The 23,278-nt window shown below is 39.0% G+C and overlaps 1 protein-coding gene across 2 annotated transcripts in view; it reads right to left on the bottom strand.

Moving 5' to 3' along the window:
- The window catches only part of ST8SIA1 (ST8 alpha-N-acetyl-neuraminide alpha-2,8-sialyltransferase 1), a gene marked incomplete at both ends in the record, with an annotated part of 137,914 nt that overhangs the window by 31,166 nt on the left and 83,470 nt on the right, over positions 1 to 23,278 (bottom strand). The window contains 2 exons of one of the 2 annotated variants that reach the window (XM_080809949.1): positions 11,296 to 11,388; positions 21,286 to 21,395. In XM_080809949.1, the coding sequence (XP_080666075.1) occupies positions 11,296 to 11,388; positions 21,286 to 21,395 (203 nt within the window). The remainder of the gene's footprint in view (positions 1 to 11,295; positions 11,389 to 21,285; positions 21,396 to 23,278) is intronic. The other variant, XM_080809950.1, reaches the window with a different exon arrangement.

Genomic DNA, 23,278 nt, shown 5'->3' with positions numbered 1-23,278 from the left:
AAATTTGGGATGGCCATATAGAAACTGATTCTACTACTTTATGCTAATGTAGCAGGCTACATTGTTCAGACTGGGCTGTTGTGGTATCCCAAATGTCAAATGATTAAAAGTCAAGAATAAGAATCTTTTGTCAGTGTTGACCGGTTTGAAAGCAGTGAAAAAAACTGCTTATTGGAATCAGCTGCTGCTATGGAAAGGAGCTGCTGCTAGGGCCATACACAAGAACCACAAAGAGACAGGAAACCTACAGGATGCCAACAGGAAGAAAAAAGGCCCCTCTTCCTTCTCCAGTCTTTGTCTAGTGCTCCCCCGGCACTACTGGAAAGCCTCATGGGGAATGAGCTGGCAAAGGGAAAATGTGATTTTGTAGAGTCTTGGTCCAGCATCGCAAAATGGGGTATAGGAAAGTGGGTTGTAGCTGAGAAATAATAAGCTATTAAATGGCACAAATGGTAAGGGTGGAAGCATGAAAAATCTGTTGGGAGACTACTGCCATAATTCAGAAGAGAAATCGTGGCGGCTGGGACCAGGGTGGTGGTGGTGGAGAAAGCGGGAAACAGTTACAATGCTTGAAAGGAGGATCCTCATGATTTGGTCTTGGATTTAATCAAATGTGAGGCGTGAGAGAAAGAGATAAGCCAAGGAAGACTCCAAGGTTTTTGAACTGAGCAACTGGAAAAATCGAGTTTCCATTTCTTGAGATGGCAAAAATGGTAGAATACTTGGGCTTTAGAGGAGGGAAATTAGGAGTTCTGTACTCATTAAGTTTGATACTCATGTTAGATCCAAATAGGTTACCCAAGCTGGGAGTCTGGAGATAAAGAAATAGATCCTAGATGCCATACACACTTAGGAGTCTTTAGAGTACGGATAGCATTTAAAGCCGCGAGACTGGAAGAAATCCTGTAGGGAATGAATAACAGAAAAAAAGAGAAGTTAACGGATCAATTCCTTCCCTCCAATGTTTACAGGATTAGAGATGAGAAGAAGTCAGCAAATCTATCAAGAAGTAGTGGTTTTTGAAATAGCAGGAGAATCAAAAGTATTGACTTGGGAGCTAAGTGAGCAACGGGAATTCAGAAAGAGAGAAGGATCAGATCTATGACGTGGGACTAAAAGGTAAAGTAAGGTGAGAACTAACAGTTGACACTGCAGTTGACAATGTGGAGTTAAATAAATAGCTTAAGTACTTTCTCCAAAATAGAAGGACATGAACTTGCAGACTGAAAAGACCCACTGAGTATCAGCACAGTGACTAAATCAGGCCAATAATAAGGCATACCGTTATGAAATTTCAAAATCCTGAGGTGGGGGCCTGGGGGAAAAGGGTGTGGGAGCGGGAATAAAGAGAAGAAGAATGCAGGGGGAAATAGAAATCCAAGTCATATATGAAAAGACCAGGAATGAGAATGACATCCATTTTCTCAAAACCACACTGGTTCTAGAAAACACTGGAGGAATGCCTTCAAAATGCTAAAGGAAAAGGATTTCCAAAGTAGAAATAAAATCCTAGCGAAAATACCAATCAAGTAGGAGAGAAGAATAAATATAATTCCAGACACGCAAGGTCCCAAAACTTTTAGTTCCCTTGTACCTTTCCGTGGGAAGCTAAGGGAGAATGTGCACCACCAAAATGAAAAAATAATCCAAAAAAGATGATACAGGTTATGTGAATTAGGAGATCCAATAAAGATAAAAGGTGAAGGGAATTCTTAAAATGATGATGAAGGAGGATTCCAGGTTAACAACCTTGCATCAGGTAAATATTAGAACATATAAGATTCCAGGACTGAAATTCATTGTTGATACTGCTGAATGCCATTTAAACAGCTGGCTAAGATGTGGAAAGTTTTAATACAAAGGGATACATTTTCAAGACAAGGAAAAGAAGAAACAAGACGTAAACTTGCAATCACAGGGGGAACTGGGATTCTAAGGTGAGAGCAGGCTTCCTTCTTAACACTTCTGTTTTCTCAGGTAAGTAGAAAGCAAGGTTATTACCTGAAGGATATGAAGGAGGAGGTGGTGTTGGGGTTTGATGAAGGGGAAGATACGGTAGTCATCTGGAAGCGGGCAAGTGAAGGCACTTGAGAAATGCTGTGGGAGAGCCCATCTACCGATGGGCAATTCTTGGACGTATGTGAAAGAACTAACTAACTGCCCCCTCTTTGGATTGTAAACACATCTAACAAGAGGTGATGGCAGCAGTAAAGACCAGAAACTATTCCAATATGAGAAAAAAAGGACACCAAGCAGAGAGTGTGGCTCATGGGTCTTGCGTGGTCACTATGAAGAGAAGGTCCACGCTAGCAGAGAAATGGCAGGAGGGGGCCAGAGGAGGGGACCCCTGGTGCTGGAGAGGTGGCTTGAAGCAGAGGACGATGACTCGGCCTCATCTGAAGGAAAGTCATTGGAAGAATTTAAGGAAGAATACCTCACAGTTAAAATATCATGAGATCATTTAGTTGTGAGAATTGACTGTAAAAAGCATAGAGGAAAACAGAAGCAGAGAACCTGGTAAGGGGTAATCACAATTTATCTTGGAAACAAGTAATTGCTTTTTATCCAGATGGGAATTGGTTAGGGGTTAGTTAAAGCTACCACTACAAGCAATTATTTTGTGATGGGCTGCTTCTGTTTCGCACAGTTCTGAAAAACAACTGGAAATAGGAGATACTGTGAATTACATCTTCATAAAAAGGCTTCCTGTATTAACTTAGAGTGGCCTGTGGTCTTTTTCCTGCTGGTTCATCATGTGTAAGTAGTAATCTTGTGGCTTCCTGTGGTGTTTTTTTTTTATATTTATTGAACGTGTATTCTTCTACTCTTTTGTATCTCCTGTTGCCAGCAGAATATCGTAACATAGTGTCACAAAATCAGAAATCACTTTTTTTTTTTTTTTTTGCCTCCCACGGAGTTTCACCCAATTATTTCTAAATCAAGAAATCCTCCCTTTCCCTTTTAACAAACGGTCAAGTCATTTACGGGCCTCTTAGAGTTTTCTCTTCTCTCCTTCCTCTTCAGAACTCTCTGAGTTGCCCCTAAGTGGCATCTCCCGCTACTTCCCAAGAAAAGAGAGTCCAAAGGCCTTGGTTCAGGCCAAGTCAGCCACTTCATATCTGACTGAAGCGCATCTTTCAACTGTCTGTCACCAAAGCTCTCACTGAAAGATCAGGACGACGTGAACCCCTGCCTCACTTGGCTCTCCTCGAGCCAGTCCCCCGTACCTCACAGATACGCACGGCTTCCCATCCTCTCTTACATGGCTCTCTTCCTCCAAAGGGTGGCTCCTTTCTCTTCTGTCTGATTATTTAAATTTCTGAGTAACTAGCAGGTATCATTTATTTAAAAGACATTATATTTCATCACATAGAAGATGCCGTCATATTATTTTCCAGTAATACAGAAACAAAGAACACTGCCGGAGAAACCAGGACTTGGTGTTTTTACAGAAGTGCTCTGGATCGTCCTGCAGTACCCTCTGCTTGTTTGCGCCTCCTTCATCCACTCGGAGGAACTGAGAGATTTTTGTCTTCTTTCACTTGCAGCCTTTGGCATGTGATATAGAGAATCGCTATGCATCCAGCTTCGCAACCACTTCTGATACAGTTGCCCCTATCTGTGGGTAATTTTCTTCCTTCTCATTTTGCTGCTTTTCAAGAAAATATAGAATGGTTTCCATCATTTCCCTGAAATAACAGTCTGCTTATAAGTCAAGCTGGCCACCCTACTGTTCTGTTTCCATGTCTTTTTTAATACCCAATAGATATGCCAACTTTTCAGGGATATTTTAAATGCCAATCAAACTTGATCTGTGCAGTACCAATGATGTACAAATATCAATGAAGATGACAGGACAGGAGCAGCTCTGACCAAGGTCCTCCTCACTCAGGCAGTGTCAACTATGCTTCAGCTCCTAGGGGCTCAACAGAGGCTCTAAAAGGCAGCTCAGTCTCATAGATACTAAAATATTAAAAAAATGGTACATCTCATAATCAATAAAATACAGTATTTTATTTTGTGGGCATCCCTCCTTCTGCTTTTCCCTTCACTAGTACCTGTAAGAGTAATTTATCAAATATGCCATCTACCCTATCAATTTATATTCTGCCCATGTCCATCGTTTACACCACAGCTCTGGTTTTTCAGACGCTCTCCCTCTCAGTTGTTGCTGTGTGTGCAGGTGTCACACAGAAATCCAGATATGAGAGCTAATAATGGAAACTTACGTCAAAATGCAGATCATGATTCAGAGATCAGCCAAACGCTAAAACTCTGATTTAAGAAAAAATCCTCTGTTAAACAAATTAAGGCAATCTACTAATAGAAACTTCTAGAGGTGTGTTCTTATAATTCAAGCTGAAAAGCAAACATTCTTTCAATAAGAATATATAACATTATTTTAAGCAATATACAACCAAATACAAGTATAATTAATAATTTCAAAACTATATTCTATTTAATCCACATGGTTCATATGCTCCAGTAAAATTAATTACAAATATAAATTTCACAATAAACTAACTTTCACAGAGACTATAGAAATACTCACATACATACTAATAATTACTACCATCTTATGCTTTTTTGTGAGGATAATTAATGAAGTTCATGAATAGCTGAACAATCTGAAATTACTGCATACATAATGAACTCCATGAAATGGAACTGTTCACAGATGGACCCCCACCATCTTGCCCAAAGAAGCTCTTAGCACATGTGGAGTTTGCTAAGATAATTAGCCAGTTTCAGACTTTACATTTAAGGTTGCCTCCCACAGTTAAGTTTGAGCACAAATGCCTGGGCTCTAATGAAGTATCTTTGTGAGTTGAGAGGGTGTCTGCACATTCCAAAGGGGCATGCAGTCAGTACAAGGGTAGCACCTGCCAGGATTTCAATTGAATATTCCTGGTAGAATTACATTTCCAAGGCCCTCTCTGCCCTTAGGTGCCATGATTCAGAGCACAGGCCATACTGATCCCAGATGAAACAGTCCCTCCACCATTTCCACACACACACACACACACACACATAAAAATGCCTGGATAGATTAGAAATCTGAATAGTAAGAGAAAGTGAGAGAGAGGTCATGGGAAATAATATCAGAACACACAGTTTCCAGAAAACCATTTACAACTGATTTTAGACATTTCAGTTATTTTCTACCAATCTGCCTAAGGTTCCCAAAGATGTCTCTCCTGCTCCTGACCACCCCTCCCTCCTCTAGCCCTTCAGTATTTATTCCTTATCTCCTCTCCTTTGGCTCATCCTAGTGGTTTTCTGCTTTTCTACTACTCACATTCAATTCTGGAATCAGCACCATGCCCCCAAGTCTCTCCCTAACTCCCAGCAGGAAAGAGCTCCACATGCAGACAGCATACTTGCTAAACAAAATTCTGGTACCAACTGTTAACAACATTTTTCCTGCCATGCTCTATGCAGAGAGTGGTTGAGTAACCTATCTGAGATCACACAGCCAATGCCAACCCACTGGTTTCCAGAAATCTGCCTTCACTTTTTCCTTTCCTTCCCCTCTAACTGAAACTCCCTGACATTCTGCTGATTATGAAAACTGTACCACTGAAGTACATATTAAAAAGAAGGTTGAGGAGGAGTGGGTACAGATTTTAAGTATGGTGGTGCCAATATAAATCCTGTGTAAAGATTCCTAAACTGGTCCTCTTGCTGAGTCCATGCCCTAAGGTTTTATCACTGGGATGCTACCCATTCTCAATGGGCCTGCATGAAATTACCAGGAGAATTTAGGCTACTCTGATATCCATTTACTAAACACTATCTATTTACTAAAACACTTCAGCTTTGTGTAAAACACTTCAACGCTTCCAATTTATGTGATGATGTTTTCCAGGACTTCAGTTGTGGCTCTTGTTTTGACACTACAAATCAAAATCATATGTAAAGATAAGGAACTATTATTTCATGCACGTGAAGTGTGTTTAGATTTGTTTACATGCTTACCAATTTCTTTGCATCCCAGCTCTTCCTTCTGAAGTAACATTTTTTTTTTCTCCTGAAATACACTCTTCGGGATTTCTTTCAGTGAACATCTATTGGTGGTAAATACTCTCCACATCTGTTTTTCAAAAAGGTTTTTTATTTTGAAAAACAATTTGCTGAGTACACCTCTCTGTGTTGATCATTTCTTCTCTCAGTACTTTGAAGGTACTTTTCCACTGCTTTCGGACTTCCACTTTTACTGTTGGAAGAAGTCTGCTTTTCAATTAATTATTCTTTTGCAAGTGATCTGTCTTTTCTATCTGGCTGCTTTTTACAGCTTCTTATTATCTTTAGGTTTGCATTTTTTTAAATTTAGCTGACAATGATGCTTCGTGTTTCCTGTATTTATGGATTCTGTCATTATTTAATTGTAAAAAGTCCCAACTTTTACCTCTGTTTTATAATTCCACAATTCTACTTTAATGTAGTCCTTCTCATCCTATCATCCATGTTTGTTATCTTGCTTCCATATTTTCTGTATCTTCTATTCCAGTTCACCAATTCTCCTTCAGCTATGTCTAATCTGATGTGTGTTCATTTCAAAAATCATCTTTTTCATTTCTAAAAGTTCTACTTGGTTCTTGTTCAAGGTTACCTAGTTAATTTTGATATACTCTTATTGACTTGTTCTACTTACTTTTTTCTATAAATATTTCATACTTAGTTAGATACTGCATCAGACATTTCCAGTACATTCTTAGGCATTTATATCTGTAATTTTTCATTTGCTTTTTGTCTCTGAGGACTCTCAGGGTTAATGGTTTGTGTGCATTTCAGTGTTTGCTTATCAGCTTAGTATTTGTTTGAGAGTGATACATGGGAATTCTGAGGGTTTTCCTCAGAAGAAATTTGTGCTTCTGTTGGAAACCAGGGGCTGCTAATGACATGGGACCACATTAGGTCCCTTATCAGGGCTTAAAATGGGACACACATTAGTATGGTATGTCCTGGGTTTGGTTTCCAGCTCTTAGCATTGACAGAGTTTTGCATCTCATGGTTGGCTTTAGTTCTCTGATTTTCTGTTTTGTAGGGTTTTTTAGTTTGGGGGAGAAGTGTGCAGATATCCTTGGAGAGTTCCTAAGTTTGATGAGCCCAATAATATATTTGAAAATATGTTTTATCCAAGAACAAAATGTATTCCAAGAGGAGAGTCCTCTTGAGTAGCTATGCTGGGTATCAGTCAGAACAGCTTCTACTGGACACACTTACATGATCTCATTTACACCACTCAGCAATCCTCAAGACAATTTTATTCTTACTTGAGAGATGGGAGATTAAGAAACTAACGTTACATAGCCAGTAAGTAGAAGCACACATTAGTACTGGCACCAGAACTTGAACACCAATCCATCTACAGCCAAACGTGGGTTCCTCACCACTACGTAATATTGTCTCTCAGACACAAATTCACGAAGATCTGTACCTTTCCAGAGGCATCTCTTCCCTATCTTCTACTTGCTCTCTCCAGTTCCAATTTTAGTATCTGCTTTTTAATTCTCTTCTATCATGACAGACGTTAGACTGAACGGCTATCAGTGGCTGCCAAGCCTTGATGCAAACACTGATAAGCTGCTCTGAGTTTCGAGAGAAAAGAAAAAAGAAGTCATCCGGCAGAACAGATACGGAAGTTCAGAAACATCGTCTGAGATGTGAGTCATATAGAATTTTAAGAGAAACTGCTATAATCTTCGTTAGACCAAATATTTTCCTCAATTCTCGAATTATTTTTTAAAGTACATAAATAAAATAAATAATTGTTCTCCCCGCTAATATCACTACATTGGATGAAGTCTGTTCCAGTTGTATGGGAAGAGATTACCCATGTTTGATATTCGATATTAAGAACCTCAACATAAATACTGGGGTCTCATATCAAGTTCTCCTAATGAATTAAAAGTTATGCATTTGCAAATATTAAAATGTTAACTCCACCACAGACTTAGACTCCATTTATTCTGAAAACTTTGTTTCCTAATTCATGTCAGCTTTAAAAAAAAAGAGTAAATAAATCTTCCCACATAAATATTCCATTAATACTGTTTTGAAATATCTGTTACTAAAAAAGTCATCTCCTCATCCTAAGACCATAAATATTTTAACTTACACCAAAGGAAAAAAAAAATCTCCTTTTATGAGACAATTCAAACTACGTCATTCAAATTTGATTTGTAAAATTTGGCTTAAAGGGGATTTTAAAATATATTTATTCACTTATTCATTCATTCCATACATATTTGATCTGCATGTCTTGTATGCCAAACAACATGCCGGGGACTCAGGAACACAGATGAAAGATTTCTGACCCCAAGCTAATCACACCTATACTAATAACACCTCTGATATGCTTACATGGAAACACACACACTCAGATCCTGCTGCTCTTTGCTAGTTGTAGCAAATAATCACTTCCCAAGTTGGAGCTTCAGAGTTTAAGAATGAATTCTTAATATCATAACAGGACAATCTATTAAGTGTCAGTTTTTATCTTTAACAATCATTTGTTCCAATATATGCTGGACTCCTGCATGGACAAATGGCTAACTGAATTTTCAACTCTACTGAAAAACTGTTTTAAAACAAGCTTTGAGAAATTCTATTTTTACATCATGCTACTGTAGAATGACTCAGGCTTGGCCAGTAAGTTTTAAACATTTGTGAGTAATGGAACCCATGGAAAATCGGATGAAAAAATGCACATGTATGAAATTTTTGTATACATTTCAGAAGTGGTTCAGGGAACCCTTAGACCCTGGTACCGACCATTCAATAGGACCATGGTAATGCCTGCTGACTGTGAACAACCTCTGGGTGTAAACTTCAGTCACGTCTCATTCAAGTTAGTACTTCCTGTCCCAGAGCAGATTTCAAAAAGTATTATTGAATGAGTACCTTGGCAACACTGTTCTCAAGAAGCTTCCATTATTATCTCCATCTTCCCCCTAAACTTCCAAATCCTCAACTTCCACTTACATACTTTTCTAAAACTTACTTGCTCAAACCTAATCTGACAGTCTAGGCGACTATCTCTTTCCCAGACTCTATGTCCATAATTTTCCCTCCTCCACTTCACAAAAGGCATACCTCCTACCACCCAAATGTTACAATGACGCATTGTCCCAGAGTATAAAAACCACTCAGGCCAGGAAAAAAAAAAAATTTCCAAGATACACAGTGTCTGAGGGAGTGTCCCTTGAGAAAAAGCAAAAAGATCCTTATAAGAACTACAAGAGGTCATACCTCATTTTATCCGGGAGATAAACTCTTGGCAATTCCCATACTTTGTTTATATGTTGAATAATTAGAATTCAGAGGTAAGATGATTATATGGGTTAGATTTTAACACTTATACTTGAATTAAAAAGTGATCAGCCTTTTTTCTGACAGAAAGCTCAACTTATGAATTATTCTGACAAAGTACACTGAGGACATGTAACATCCAAAGAGCTAAATCTGCACTTTTGAGATTTTGGCAATATATATTTAAAGCATATGCACAACACAGAATACACTGAAAGTACATACTTGGTGACAATTTAAGCTTATGCCAAAAAATTTAGATAACTTAAAAACGATCAAGGAAATAATGACGGATTTTTTAAAAATTTTTTTAAAGATTTTATTTCTTTATTTTGAGAGAAAGAGTGTGCAAGCAGGGGATGTGGCAGAGGAAGAGGGAGAGAGAGAGAATCTCAAGCAGACTCCATGATGAGTGCAGAGTCTGATGTGTGGGGCTCTATCTCACAACCCTGAGATCATGACCTGAGCCGAAATCAAGAATTGGACATTCAATTGACTGAGGCACCCAGGCGCCCCTGGATTAAATTTCTTAAATATGAAAATTGAAACTATAAATGTGCTAGAAAAATACAGGACAACATTTTTTTCAACGGAAGGGATGTCGGTAAGTAAGATCAAAGAAAGATTTTTTTTAAAAGAAGACATGGAGGAGAAGATTAACAAATTCCATTGCATAAAACATATTAAATTTTGAAAGGACATCAGTTAAAATATCAATGATAGGCTGGAAGAAAATATTTGCTACATATACAGCAAACATATCTATAACATAAACAGTTAACACCTATAATATAAACAGTTCTTATAAACCAACAGGAAGATATTTTTTAAAAAGAAAAATAGCACAAAATGAGCAAAAAATACAAGAAAGCAATTCACAGAGAAAATATTAACAGTCAATAGTCACTCAGCCCTTTCTGTAGTCAGAAAAAAATGTATAGTAAATAAAAAATAATATATCATCTCTCACCCAACAAATTGCCAAAAATTTAAAAGATGAATAGTACATAATATTGTTTTTAGGACTGGGAAACAGGCAGTCTTATCCTTTACACAAGAGAAAGTAAATGGTACATTTTGGAGAGGTGATTTCACAGTATCTGCCAAAATTAAAAAAATGTTTGGTCATTATTTCTGGACATCTTTTATATGGGAATGCTTACTTGTGAACCAAAACAGTGCAGCATTGCTTATGAGGTGACACACATGTGCGGTCAACTGGGTAAGACTCCCTTGGATGACAAGAGCCTGAGCTCACCACATCTGAGATTGCAGTCCTAACTGCTAGCTAGGCAGGAGAGTGTAAGGCAACGTTTGACTTCTCTTTTCACAGAGATCGAGTCATTCTCTACACTGAGCAATCCTTGGAGAAATAACCCATAGTTTACTGATCGGCGTTGTCAACTCGAGACCCACCCCCAAAAGCTCCCACAGCAGCTGTCTAAGATCTCCAGAATTGATCTGGGGGCAAGAATTTTCCATCTGCTCTCCCAAATCTGATTGAATGCAATATAATGTAACGTAATATCGTCATGATTATATATTCCTGTATATTCTGACAATTTTGCTATATTCATGCATACATATGCAGTGGATGGGCCATTTCTTGTTTTTATTCTTTAACAAAACTACTATTAATAGTTGTGCCAATCAAGGAGTTGGGAATAAAGCCAGCAAGTTAGAAAGTAGAAATGAGTAAGCAGGTGATTGTATTGCTTCTCTGAGTGAAACAACGGATTCTCATGTTATTTCTACCATCTATAAAGGCAAGAAACAGAATCCCAGAAGAGGCATAAATAGTGTTTAGATTCCCATAATCCTGCTTAGTTTATTTACAATTCCCTCCTTCATCCTTCCTGCCCGTCCAGATGGTTTTCTTCTTTGTTTCTCAAACTGAATTATGTTCACTGCCTTAAGATGTTAAATACTTCAAAGGCCTTCCTCTTCAGTTCCTCACAAACAGAAGTCATAAACTCTTACCTTTGCCGAATTATGCTGGGGTTAGCAGTCACTAGATGACTTTTGGATCCAACATCTTTAGTGTATTCACTTGACAAAGGAGGAAGATTGCATCTAGAGAAACAAACCATTTTAGAATGATTTACAAACTTTTAAATCAATTATCATGGCAAATGGGAATTTTCCTAGATCTTGCTCATCCACAAATAATCAATTTTATCACCTCTCCCTTTTAACAGTCATTAGATGACTAACTATAACCATCTTCAAAATGCAGTCATAAAAATGAGTCCTGTTTTAAAAGAAAATGTCAGCTAGAGAGTTAAGTAATCTATTAAAAAAGAGACATTAACTTGTGAATTTATTCCATTCAAAATATTTTTGAGTTGGTAGGACAGGAAGTATTAGGCTTGAAACTAGAGCTCAGGAGGGTGTGGTATACTAGGACACAGGGCTGGCAGTGTTCTCTGTATACCCAGAAACCTCAAGACACAGGGAAGAATTGTATTTGCTTGTGGTTTTCTTTCTGTTTCCAAATCCTAAATTATAACAGTACATTCACAGCGAACTCTGCCACCTAAATCAATACATGTCCAACTTCTGTGTACATGACCAATGTATGGGTTGACTACTGGTGGAACAGGGTGATTTGTTATCTAAAGAAAGGCACTGATTTTCCACTGTCCCCGTTCAGCCAAGGGAAAGCGTACAGGTGATGTTTTCTTGGTGACAAAAATAACTCCCCTCTCTCTCTTCAGCCTCTCTCTCTTTCTCTCTCTCTCTCTCTCTCTCTCTCTCTCTCTCACACACACACACACAACCACCCCAGCCCTGATTGCTTTCCTTGGCCACAATGTCTTATGAATGTTTACAGTGGAAAATAGGGCAACTACAAATTCCAATCCCATGGCTTTCTGCCAGTGGAACTTCAGGCAAGTTAATTCATCTGCCTGGCCTTTGTTTCCTCATTACACAAAATGAGGATAATGACTTTTCTTCTCCAATGAGCTTGTTGTTAAGGATTACAGTAAGAAATGTATAAGAGGTCCCTACCTTGATACCTCCTCCATAGTAAAAATTCAAAAATATTGTGTATCAGAAATGTATTTATAATTAAATATTTTTTTATGAAGACCCTAAATGAATCCATAGTTTCCATTAGGTTTTATTACCCTGTCCTAATTTCTCCTATTCACCCCTAGCTCTAACTTGACTCCTACCACATCAGAGCATCTCTAACTTTGACTCTTCAACAAACTAAAACATCATTTATTTGCAGGTAAAGAGATGTAAACATTAAGGTCTCTGCCATTCCCCCAACTATTAGGTTTACCCTACAAATTTCCCCAGGACACGGAATTGTCCAGGCAGCCACTCAGCTGATTAGCTCAAGTTCCTTGATGTTGTCTTGTATTTGTCCTGTGACTCCTGCCACATCAGGCCACCTTGGGTAGAACTTGTCTCAGTTGATTTGGAATCTTCCTTTCATCTGCTCAACAGTAAAAAGACGCTGGCCCTTCCGGCAGCTACCCACAGATTACTGAGTCAGCCAGTTGGTGACTTTTGCTGAGTGCCCATTGAGAAAAACACAGTGGTCATTGTAAGGGGCTGGGGGGAAGCCAAGTCACAGGGCCTCCTCTTGAGGTGTCTATACTCTAGTGGTCACACCATATCCAATGTGGTTTCTGAGGACCCTTGTGAGGGAGTGAGCTTTAGCATTACCAGCCAGGCTCATCCAGCATGGGTGCTGACTATGGTCTTGTGATTGCACTGATCTTTGATCAGTTGATGAAGGTGACTTGCAGGGTAAAACATAAGCTAAAATTTTAGCATTTATATCTTTTTTTTTTTAAGCTTTAATTATTTATTACAGAGACAGAGAGAGAACAAGTGATGGGGAGGGGGACAGAAAGAGTGGGAGAGGAGAAGCAAACTTCCCACAAAGCAGAAAGCCCAACATGGGCTCGATCCCAGGACCTTGGGATCATGACCTGAGCCACAGGCAGATGCTTAACTGACTGAGCCACCCAGGTGCCCCTGAGCATTTATGTCTTAAGGAAGCTTTGATCGTAATGGTCCTTCATAACATTGAGAATCAAACACATTATATCAAAATTATAACCTCTAAACACTGCTGGAGAGTACAGTTAACCTATTTTGTCATTAATGAAACATGTCAGTTTTAATGAATAGTCTGTTTTTCTGTGTGTTCCTTGTAGGTTGATCCACGGCTCATATGTCTGGGTTCCTTCATACTTTCTATCACACAGTCAAAGCTCAAGAAAAACTTCTGGATACTGATTGTTAAGTCCTACAACACAAGGAAATTGTTGGTAACAATTAAGATAAAATGCATTTCTGGAAAATAATGACACTGAATTTTGGTGTAAATATCTGTCTTAAGTTCTTCAAATGCAAATGTCTATGACACTTCCTTGTAGTTCTTTTCTTAGAAAAAGCACACTGTAATTTTAGCTCTTCAGTTCCTAAACTGATAATTACGTAGATTTACATAAGAGGCACATTTAATACAAATTGTTTCTAATAAGGCATAATTCTGTAAAAGTGTTTCAAACTTTGCATTATTGCTCATTGGCACAATTAACAGATATTAATGGCTAATGTGTCTTAGTAACTGTGCTCATGATCCTAAAAGAATGGTATCACAGAATTGCATTCTTTTGGGATGCCGGGTTGGCTCAGTGGGTTAAGCATCAGCCTTCAGCTCAGGTCATGATCCCAAGGTCCTGGGACTGAGTCCTGCATCAGGCTCCTTGCTCAGCAGGGAGTCTGCTCCTCCCTCTCCCTTTAGCACTCTCCCCACTGTGGCTTGTGCCCTCTCTATGGCCCCTCTCAAATAAATAAATAAAATATATTTAAAATTTTTTGAAAAAACAAAGCAAAAAAAAGTTAAAAATAGAACTACCCTATGACCCAGCAATTTCACTACTAGGTATTTACCCAAAGAATACAAGAACACAAATTCAAAGGGATACATACACCCTGATGTTTATAGTAGCGTTATTTACAATAGCCAAAATAGGAGAGCAGCCCAACTGTCCATAGTGACATACATACATACATACATACATATATATATATACACACACACACACACACACACACATATATACACATATATATATATATGTATATATATATAGATCTCACCCATCAAAAAGAATAAAATCTAGCCATTTGTAGTGACATGAATAGATGAATGGAGCTAGAGAGTATTGTGCTAGGTGAAATACACCAGTTAAAGAAAGAGAAATACTATATGATTTCCTTCTTATATGGAACTTAGAAGACAGAGCAAATGAACATAGGGGAAAAAAGAGAGAGAGAGAGTGAGGCAAACCAGGAAACAGATTCTAACTACAGAGAACAAACTGATGGTTACCAGAGAGGAGGCAGGTGGGGGGATGAGCTGAATAGGTAATGGGGACTGAAGGATGAACTTGTTGTGATGAGCACCAGGTGTTTGTGGAAGTGTTGAATCTCTATATTGTACACCTAAAACTAGTATTACACTGCATGTTAACTAACTGGAATTTAAATAAAAACTTTAAGTGTTATGCATATTTAAGTATGCAAAACACACATGATAATTCCATGGCACCAAAATGATGTTGCCCTCACTTGTATCCCTGAGCCACCCAAATCATCTCCAAGATGCAATCATGTTACCTTTGTCTTGCAGACCTTCCAGATAAATTGTATTCAATAATATTATTTTTAAAGTGTTTTTTGGGTTAGAGCAAATGTTTTTGAAAAACAAGAAAAAAGAAAAACAAGAAAAACAAGAAACAGATGTTTAGCATTAGAAAGTGTACTTGAGTGGCACCTGGGTGGCTTGGTCGGTTAAGCATTTGCCTTCAGCTCAGGTAATCATCCTGGGGCCCTGGGATCGAGCCCCATTTTGGGCTCCTTGCTCATCTCAGAGTCTGCTTCTCCCTTTTCCTCTGCCCTCCTCTTCACCCCTCCTCATTCTCTTTCTCTCTTTCAAGTAAATAAATTCTTTAAAAAAAAAAAAAAGATAAGAAAATGCACTTGAAAATGTCTAAGCAAAGAAAATTATAATACTGTTTTATCCTAATACTGGAAAACATTTTGAACTGTAATGTGGTATATCACTGTATGCAGGTAAGGCTATTCTTGGATCTTTTCTCTCAATGTAACTCTCCATGCATCCTACAGTCTAAGATCAGACATACTATGTGCTTTCTAATCATATGTAGTCACTAAATGTTAAATTTTGAATTATGACAGTACCTCAGTTTTCTCAAAAAAATGTGTACAAAGCAACCATTTATAAGTAGATCCGTAAGTGGTCAAATAAGAATAATTTATAAACAATTTATAACACTCAATTACTCCCATATTGTAAACCATAAACTAGGCTTTTAGAAAATTCAAATATGTTATGAAAATGGCCCTATTCTTTACAGGGGTTCAAGATGGTGGCATAGGAAGACCCTGAACTGACTTCCTCCCATTGGTACACCAAATCTACCGCTACCTATAGAATAATTCTCCCTGGAAAAGACCTGAAAATAAGCTAAATGGCAACTGCACAACAAAAGATAAAAGGACCAAATCAGGAAAGGTAGGAGAGGCAGAGACACGGTCTTGTCAAAAATCTCACTCCTGGCATGAAGAGCCACAAGTGAGAGGGATCTCACAAATATAGAGCATATCCATAAGGAGCAAGGTATTTGATCTCCATATCATATATCCCAACACTTGGGACCTGCACCAGAAAGGACCCAAAACATCTGGCTTTGAAAACTGGCATGGCTTATACCTAGAAGACCCAAAGGACTGTAGGAAACGAAGACTCCCATCTTAAAAGGGCTCATGCATAGGCTCATTCTCCTGGGTACCAGTGCAAAAACAGCAAGCTGAAAAGCACCTAGACCATATGTGAAAGAAATTCATTGTCTAATCTTAAAGCATCTGCCAGAAGGGCAGGGGTCTGCTGGAACTCTCTCCAGGGATGGAGGTGCTGGTGCGTGTCATTTTTGCACTCTCCTACCTTTCTGCTTGCCCTGGAATGGTGCTCCCATTCCCCCCTTTAAAAGATGTAAAATGTCAAACTGGTCAGGTGTATGTGCCAATATGCTAGCACTTTTCTTCCCTGCCAAAACCTATGGAAGGTTATGGGCATGTCCCAGTCTGGCACTCTACTGTGGATCCATGCCGCCAAACACAGTAGGTGCATTCAGAACATACAAGGGATGCCCTGTCTCTGAGCCAAAGGGAACTTATGTATCTGGGCCCCACAGGTCTGAAAGAATTAGAGAAACAGTTCCCAGCAGGTTGTCACTCCCAGGTCAAATGCAGGCAGCAGACTAAAACACTCACCTATCTTCCTGTGACCATTCCTTCAAGACTGGGAGACACAGTTGTTTAACATAATACAAAGAAACAAACACAGAAAATCAAACAAAATGAGGAGGAAAAGAGGCATATTCTTCAATTGAAAGAACAAGATACAACCCCCCAAAAAACCTTAATGAAATGAAGGTAAGTAATTTTCCTGATAGAGTTCAAAGTAATGATCAAATAGATGCTCACTAATCTCAGGAGAGTGGATAAACACAGAAAGAACTACAATGAAGAGATATGAAATATAAGAAAGTACCAAACAGAAGTTACAGAGCTGAAGAATACAATAACTGAACTGAAAAATACACCAAAGGTGTTCAAGAGCAGACTAGATGAAACAGAAGGAAGGATCAGTGACCTGGAAGACAGGACAGTGGAACTCACCAAAACAGAGCAGCAGGAAGAAAAACAAACAAACAAACTAACAAACAAACATTTAAGTGAAGATAGCTTAAGGAACCTCTGAGACAATATCAAGCAGATAAACATCTGCATAATAGGGGTACCAGAAGGAGAAGAAAAAAGGACAGAAAACTTATTTGAAGAAATAATTGTTGAAAACTTCCCTAACCTGGAAAAGGAGGAAATAAACATTCAGGTTTAAGAAGCCCACCTAAAGAGACCCACACTACAACACATTATAATTAAAATGTCAAAAGTTAAAGATAGAATCTTAAAGCAGCAAGAGAAAATCAATGTGTTACATATAAGGGAACCCCCATAATACCACATGCAGATTTTCAACAGAAACCTTGAAGATCAGAAGGGAGTGCATGATATATTCAAAGAGCTAAAAGCAAAAAACTGCCAATCAAGAAGACTCTACTTAGCAAGGTTATCATTTAACTGAAGGAGAAGATAAGAGAGCTTTCCAGACAAGCAAAAACTAAAGAACCTCCACTAAACTGACCTTACAAGAATTGTTAAAGGGACTTCCTTAAGCTGAAGGGAAAGGGCACTTAGTAACATGAAAATATATAAAAGTAGAAATGTCATTGATAAAGGAAAATACATTATAAAAGTAATGAACCAATCATTTACAAAGTTCACATGAAGGTTAAAATATAAAAATAGGAAAAATAACTATAATTACAATAATTAGTTAGAGGATACACACAAAAAAAGGATGTAAAACGTGACATCAAAAACAAAACATGGATGGGAGAGTAAAAATGTAGGGTTTTAGTAAGTGTTCAAACGTAACTTGCTATCAACTTAAAATAGACTAGTGTGTATATATAGGCTGAGACATGTAAGCCTCATGGTAACCACAAAGCAAAAACCTACAGTAGATACACAAAAAAATAATGAGAACAGCATCAAAACATAAGACTGAAGAAAGACATCAAGCCATAAGGGAAGAGAGCAAAAGAAGAAGAAACAAGGAGCAACTACAAAACAGCCAGAAAACAATGAACTAAATGGCAAAAGTACATCCCCAGCTAGAACTACTTTAAACATAAGTGGGCTAAATTCTCCATTCAAATGACATGGAGTGTCCATCAATGGATTAATGGATAAAGAAGATGAGCTATATAGGCAATGGAATATTACTGTCATAAAAAAGAATGAAATCTCACCATTTGCCACAATGAAGATGGCCTCTGAGGGTATTAGAGTCAGTGAAATAAATCACAGAGAAAGACAAATACTCTGTGATTTCACTTATATGTGGATCTAAAACACAAAACAAACAGAACAAAATTCATAGATAGAGAGGAAAGACTGGTGGTTGCCAGAAGGTATAGGGTGGGAGTGAGAGTAATGTGAGCAGGGAGTCAGGAAATACAAAATTCCAGTTATAAAATAAGTAAGTCATGGGGTAACATAAAGCACGTGACTACAGTCAGCAAATATCTATTGCATATTATGTAACTTCTATGGTAATGGAGAAACGAGACTCACTGTGATCATTTCAGTGTATACAAATATCAAATCATGATGTTGTACCCCTGAAACTAATAAAATGTTACATGTCAATTATAATTCAATTTAAAAAAAAAAAGGAAAGTGGTGCTATTCTTGAAATTAAATCAATGGTCCATGCATACATAGCTCTAGTTCTTTGAATTTTCAATCTTCACCTCTCTCAGTATTCTGTGAACATTTAATTTACTCGTTAATTCTGAATTTGAATAGGGCAATTTTGATTGTACATAATGCAAACTTAGTCTTGTTTATTTGCAATAAATAAATATAGATAACCCCTCAAAAATGTTTAGCTCTAGTCTTCAACATGTTAAGTTTAAAACATGTACCTTCCTAAATATAGTGACACACATAGATATATAAACTTAGGAATAATATAAAAATACATTGTATTGCCTCCCACCAGACTGTATTAAGACCTTTTGAAATCCCTTAAATTCCTTGAATTTGTAAGTATAATAACCACTCCTCTTTGCTCCTTACACAGTTTTTGGAAAGAGCAAATAAACATCCTTGAATGCAAGCTGCAAATATAAAGTAGACTACATGAGCTGTTATGATTATATAGTTATATAGAAGTTTCCACAATGGAAAGGCTTGAGGAACTGTCTGCTCCCACTCCCTCACATGCTGAGCCCCAGCAAGGGTAAAACGACATGCTGTAGATCACAGAACTGGTTTGTGGCAAGAGCTTGTCTTCTGTCCCTCTGTGTTCTCTGCTGGCTCTTCAGCCTCCACCTAATGCCAGTATATTGGAGTGGATGCCTGGATTTGGTCCAGGGCCTTAGCTCTTCTCATCTACCTCAACTCTACAGGTGATGGAGGCCCCTCCCATAGCTGAACTACCTTTCCAGGCTCATCTCAATGTACTGTGGCAGCACTTGGTATCTTTCCCACTTCAGAGCCTCAGAAAGACTATTCCTATGCCCAGAGTGAAATGCAGTCACAGTTCACTCCACACACCACTTCTCAGAAGGTCCCTGACCCCTCACCATCTGTCTCTGAATTACCTCTATCAGAAGGTACAACATACAGACAGAAATGTTTCATGTACCATTTCTAGTCCCAGCTAACACCAATACCTAGTAGTAGCTCAATAAATAGATGTTGTACTGACATAAGAGAACTACATTTTTATTTTCTACATTTTCCTTTTCTTTGTATATACTGCAGCAATAATAATAATTCCAGTGGAGAGAAAACCACATTCCTATACTGGAAAAACTATGGCAGGGAACGTCCATGAGGGAAAGATGGATATAGAAAGACATCCCCCTCTGCTACAGGCTTCACGAGCAAGATAAAAAGTCTTTTGAAGGAGCCCAAGTCTCATTATCTGAGCAGGAACTTGGCTCTCCCCCAAGTCCACAGCTTCCCCTCAAACACTCTCACCTGGTGTCTGCAGCTTCCTTACCCCACTGCGCTCAGAGCTCACAGGTGGTTTAGTGTTCTCTTAGCCACCTTTGACCACTTCTAGACTATTCTCTACTTATCCTTAAAAATGATCACAAAATCCAAATCCCAAGCCCCCACTCCCTTCCTAGGCTCCGCCTTCTTCCCTTTTCGTGCTGCAGGCCTTAGTCTTCCTGGCCCTGGAGCCTTTGCCACCTGCATCTCTGTCATCCCCATGTCAGTGAGGCTTTGGGGCCCATCTGAAAGAATCCCCACAACATAGCTTCAAAGTTCCTATGCTTCTTCAGCTACAAATGTCTTCTTTTTCTGTCACACAGCAGATCAGCCCCCAGACATACTGAGTTCTGAAATCATAAACTCCACTGGGCCACTCTTTGACGTTAGTTCTTATCATTCCATTTCTCTCTTATCTTTCCCAGCACCCACTGCCTGTGGGCTCAGAATGACCCTGTCCTTGGGCCCCATTTGGGCCCCTTCCTCCCTTGTTCTTGCCTCTCGGCGCCCACTTCCTATCCAGCGTAGACCTCAAGGCATGTCACCTCACACTCTCTCTAGCCAGGATCCTCCGTGTGGTTACTCCCCCTCCTCCCTCCCTCTCACCCAGACAATCCCAAACCCATGTCAGTCCAATCACTTGCTGTCTTCACTTCTGGTCAAAATCACCCACCAGTGCAGGCTGGTGCCCCTACAGGTGGAAGGCCTCTACCCCTGACTGGATCCATCTTAGCAGGTTTTTACACACCACTGCAGAAGCCTCCTGTGTTCCCCTCCAAGGGACACACATGTCACCACTCTGCTCAATCCCTTAACCAAACCTCCTCACTGCTCCGAAGTTACGCCCCCTCATTCCTTCCAGGTGTCCCAGCCATACACAGATCAGCCCCGTCTTCAAATCCCACTTGCTACTCACAAATGCTTTTGTGAAAAACAAAGATGACAAGGGTGTAGAGTAGAAATGAATAAATGAAAACGTTCATTTAGAGGCAATCTTTGAAGTTTTTATCACCCGACTGTATGCTCTAAAGCAAAATCTAAGTGTTTCTACTTTTGGGTCTCCCCACGACCTCTAACCCCTTCTTGGCTTTGTACTTTCTTGGGGCACGTTCCCTTGCTCCCTGGGCCTCTCCTACATTCACTTGTATCTGAACTTAAGGGAAGCTAAAGAACAGTTACAACTGATTAATCCCAAGTGACTAGCTTTGAAAAGCCCCGGGGCTTGTGGAAGGGGTGGGGGAAAGGAGAGAAGGCAGAGGCCATGCTGTGGGTGCTCTCTCTTACCGCATGACAAAATTTGCTTCATCTATTTGACGGCCACAGCCACTCTTCTTCAGAATCCCACCATTTCCCACCACCGCGCATTTCTTCAAGGGCAGCTGGAATGGGGTTGCCTAGCAACAGAAAACAAGGCGGGTTTTCACTGCAGAGAACACACAACCACTCACAAAATCATTGTTTACAGCAGACCCCTTGGAGGAATTTGACTGAAGACTGGGCAGACCAAAATAGCGTGGAGAAAGAAAGATGCCAAGAAGTTTATAAGGAGTAAACTAGCCTGCTTCTTTGACACTAAAAATAAATAAATGAATAAACAAATAAAAATTTAAAAATTAACCCCCTGAAGTGCATCTAAGTATAACATATTTTGTACCAAATTGACCACATACATTGTAGAAAGTGGCTACTAGAGAAAAGAGAAAAATCCATACTAAACATTGGATTAGTTTTAAAGGCATTAAACTGGGAACAAGTTCAAATGAATTCTACCTCCCTATCTGAATGCAATTTAATTCATTCATAAAATCTGCAATTCACTCAACAAACAGTAGCTGAGTGTTTCCTATGCCAACTGTTAGGGGTAAATACAAAAAGTCACAGGCCTCAGGACTCACAGTTTGAGATGTAGGGGGACTGTGAACATAGAAACTTATCTAACAGACTTTAATGTAATGCTGAAATTGTTGTAGATGTATGCTCTAAGTGCTGAGGAGAATCCCACACGGGAGAAAAAGGGCAAATTTCCGCCAAGCCAGCTCAGGGAACGCTTTCTCACTTGAGATGAATCTTAAAGGATGAATAGGATATTGCCAGGCAGAGAAGTGGTATAAACAAAGGCACAAAGTATGTTGAAAGCAAATGCTGTGTTTATGAGAAAATGTACACTCTGGGTGGGTCTGTCTAGAACCTGGGAGGCGCTAACGGGCAAGTGACTTGTGCAAACCAGACAGCATGTGACTTTCTTTCTGCAAACATTGAGCTGGACTGCAAAGAAAATGTTCAGTGTACCCGAGTGTTCCCTGAAGTGCTATTTATAGTACCAGGGACTGACTATCAAAACCTAGCAATAGCCCCTGGAAGTGAAATGCGTCATTCAGCGTCTTTTAGCTGGGTCAGCAAGAACCACCAGGTACAGAGTCTCCTGCTTGCTGAAACAATGCTTACTGGTGGCAGTTCTTTGGGGGAAGAACTTACGTCTACAGAACTGGTACATAAAATAACTATTCTGATATTAAGTAGGCCATTCTGCATGAATTTGAAGCAAGACGGATTGTACCAGCAGAATAAATGGAGTGTGTGAATATATACTATGAGAAATTCACATAGGCACAAAGTAATTAAACCAGAAAAATAAAATTCCAAGAATCTGTGTGATAACTAGTAGCTGAGGTCGGCACTTAAGGCAGCACAAGAAAAAGACAGTGCTATGAAAATATAGTTGATAAAGATACAGTACTTAAACCTCAAAGTCTAAGCATTTGCCAGCAGACAATTAAGAATTCTCTGCATGACTGCAACAGAGAACAGTCCAGTGAACTCCAGAGTGGGATACAGAGAAGAAGGACAGGCAAAGGCCAGCACTCTGACACGTCCAGATTGATCCAGGGTGACATGTGGCATTTTCCTTAGTCAGTGCTAAGGAGGGTTTGAAGTCAGCATTTTAGAAATACATAGGTTAGATCGACCAAAACAAGGCAGAGGATAATAGGGGAAGAGAGGAAGAAATGAAGTAAGATGAAACCAGAGATGGAGACAAACCATAAGAGATTCTTAATCTTAGGAAACAAATTGAGGGTTGCTGGAGGGGACGGGGGTGAGGGGATGGGGGAACAGGGTGAGGGACACTGGGGAGGGTATGTGTTACAATGAGCACTGGGTATTATACAAGACTGATGAATCACAGACCTGTACCCCTGAAACAAATAATATATTATATATTAATTAATTGAATTTAAATTTTAAAAAAGAAAATAAATTCGTATATAAAAAAATAAAA

Source organism: Martes martes (genome assembly GCF_963455335.1).
Source record: "Martes martes genome assembly, chromosome: 8".
Taxonomy (NCBI): Eukaryota; Metazoa; Chordata; class Mammalia; order Carnivora; family Mustelidae; genus Martes; species Martes martes.
The sequence above is the reverse complement of the archived record's forward strand: the minus strand, read 5'-3'. Positions and strand labels throughout refer to the sequence as shown.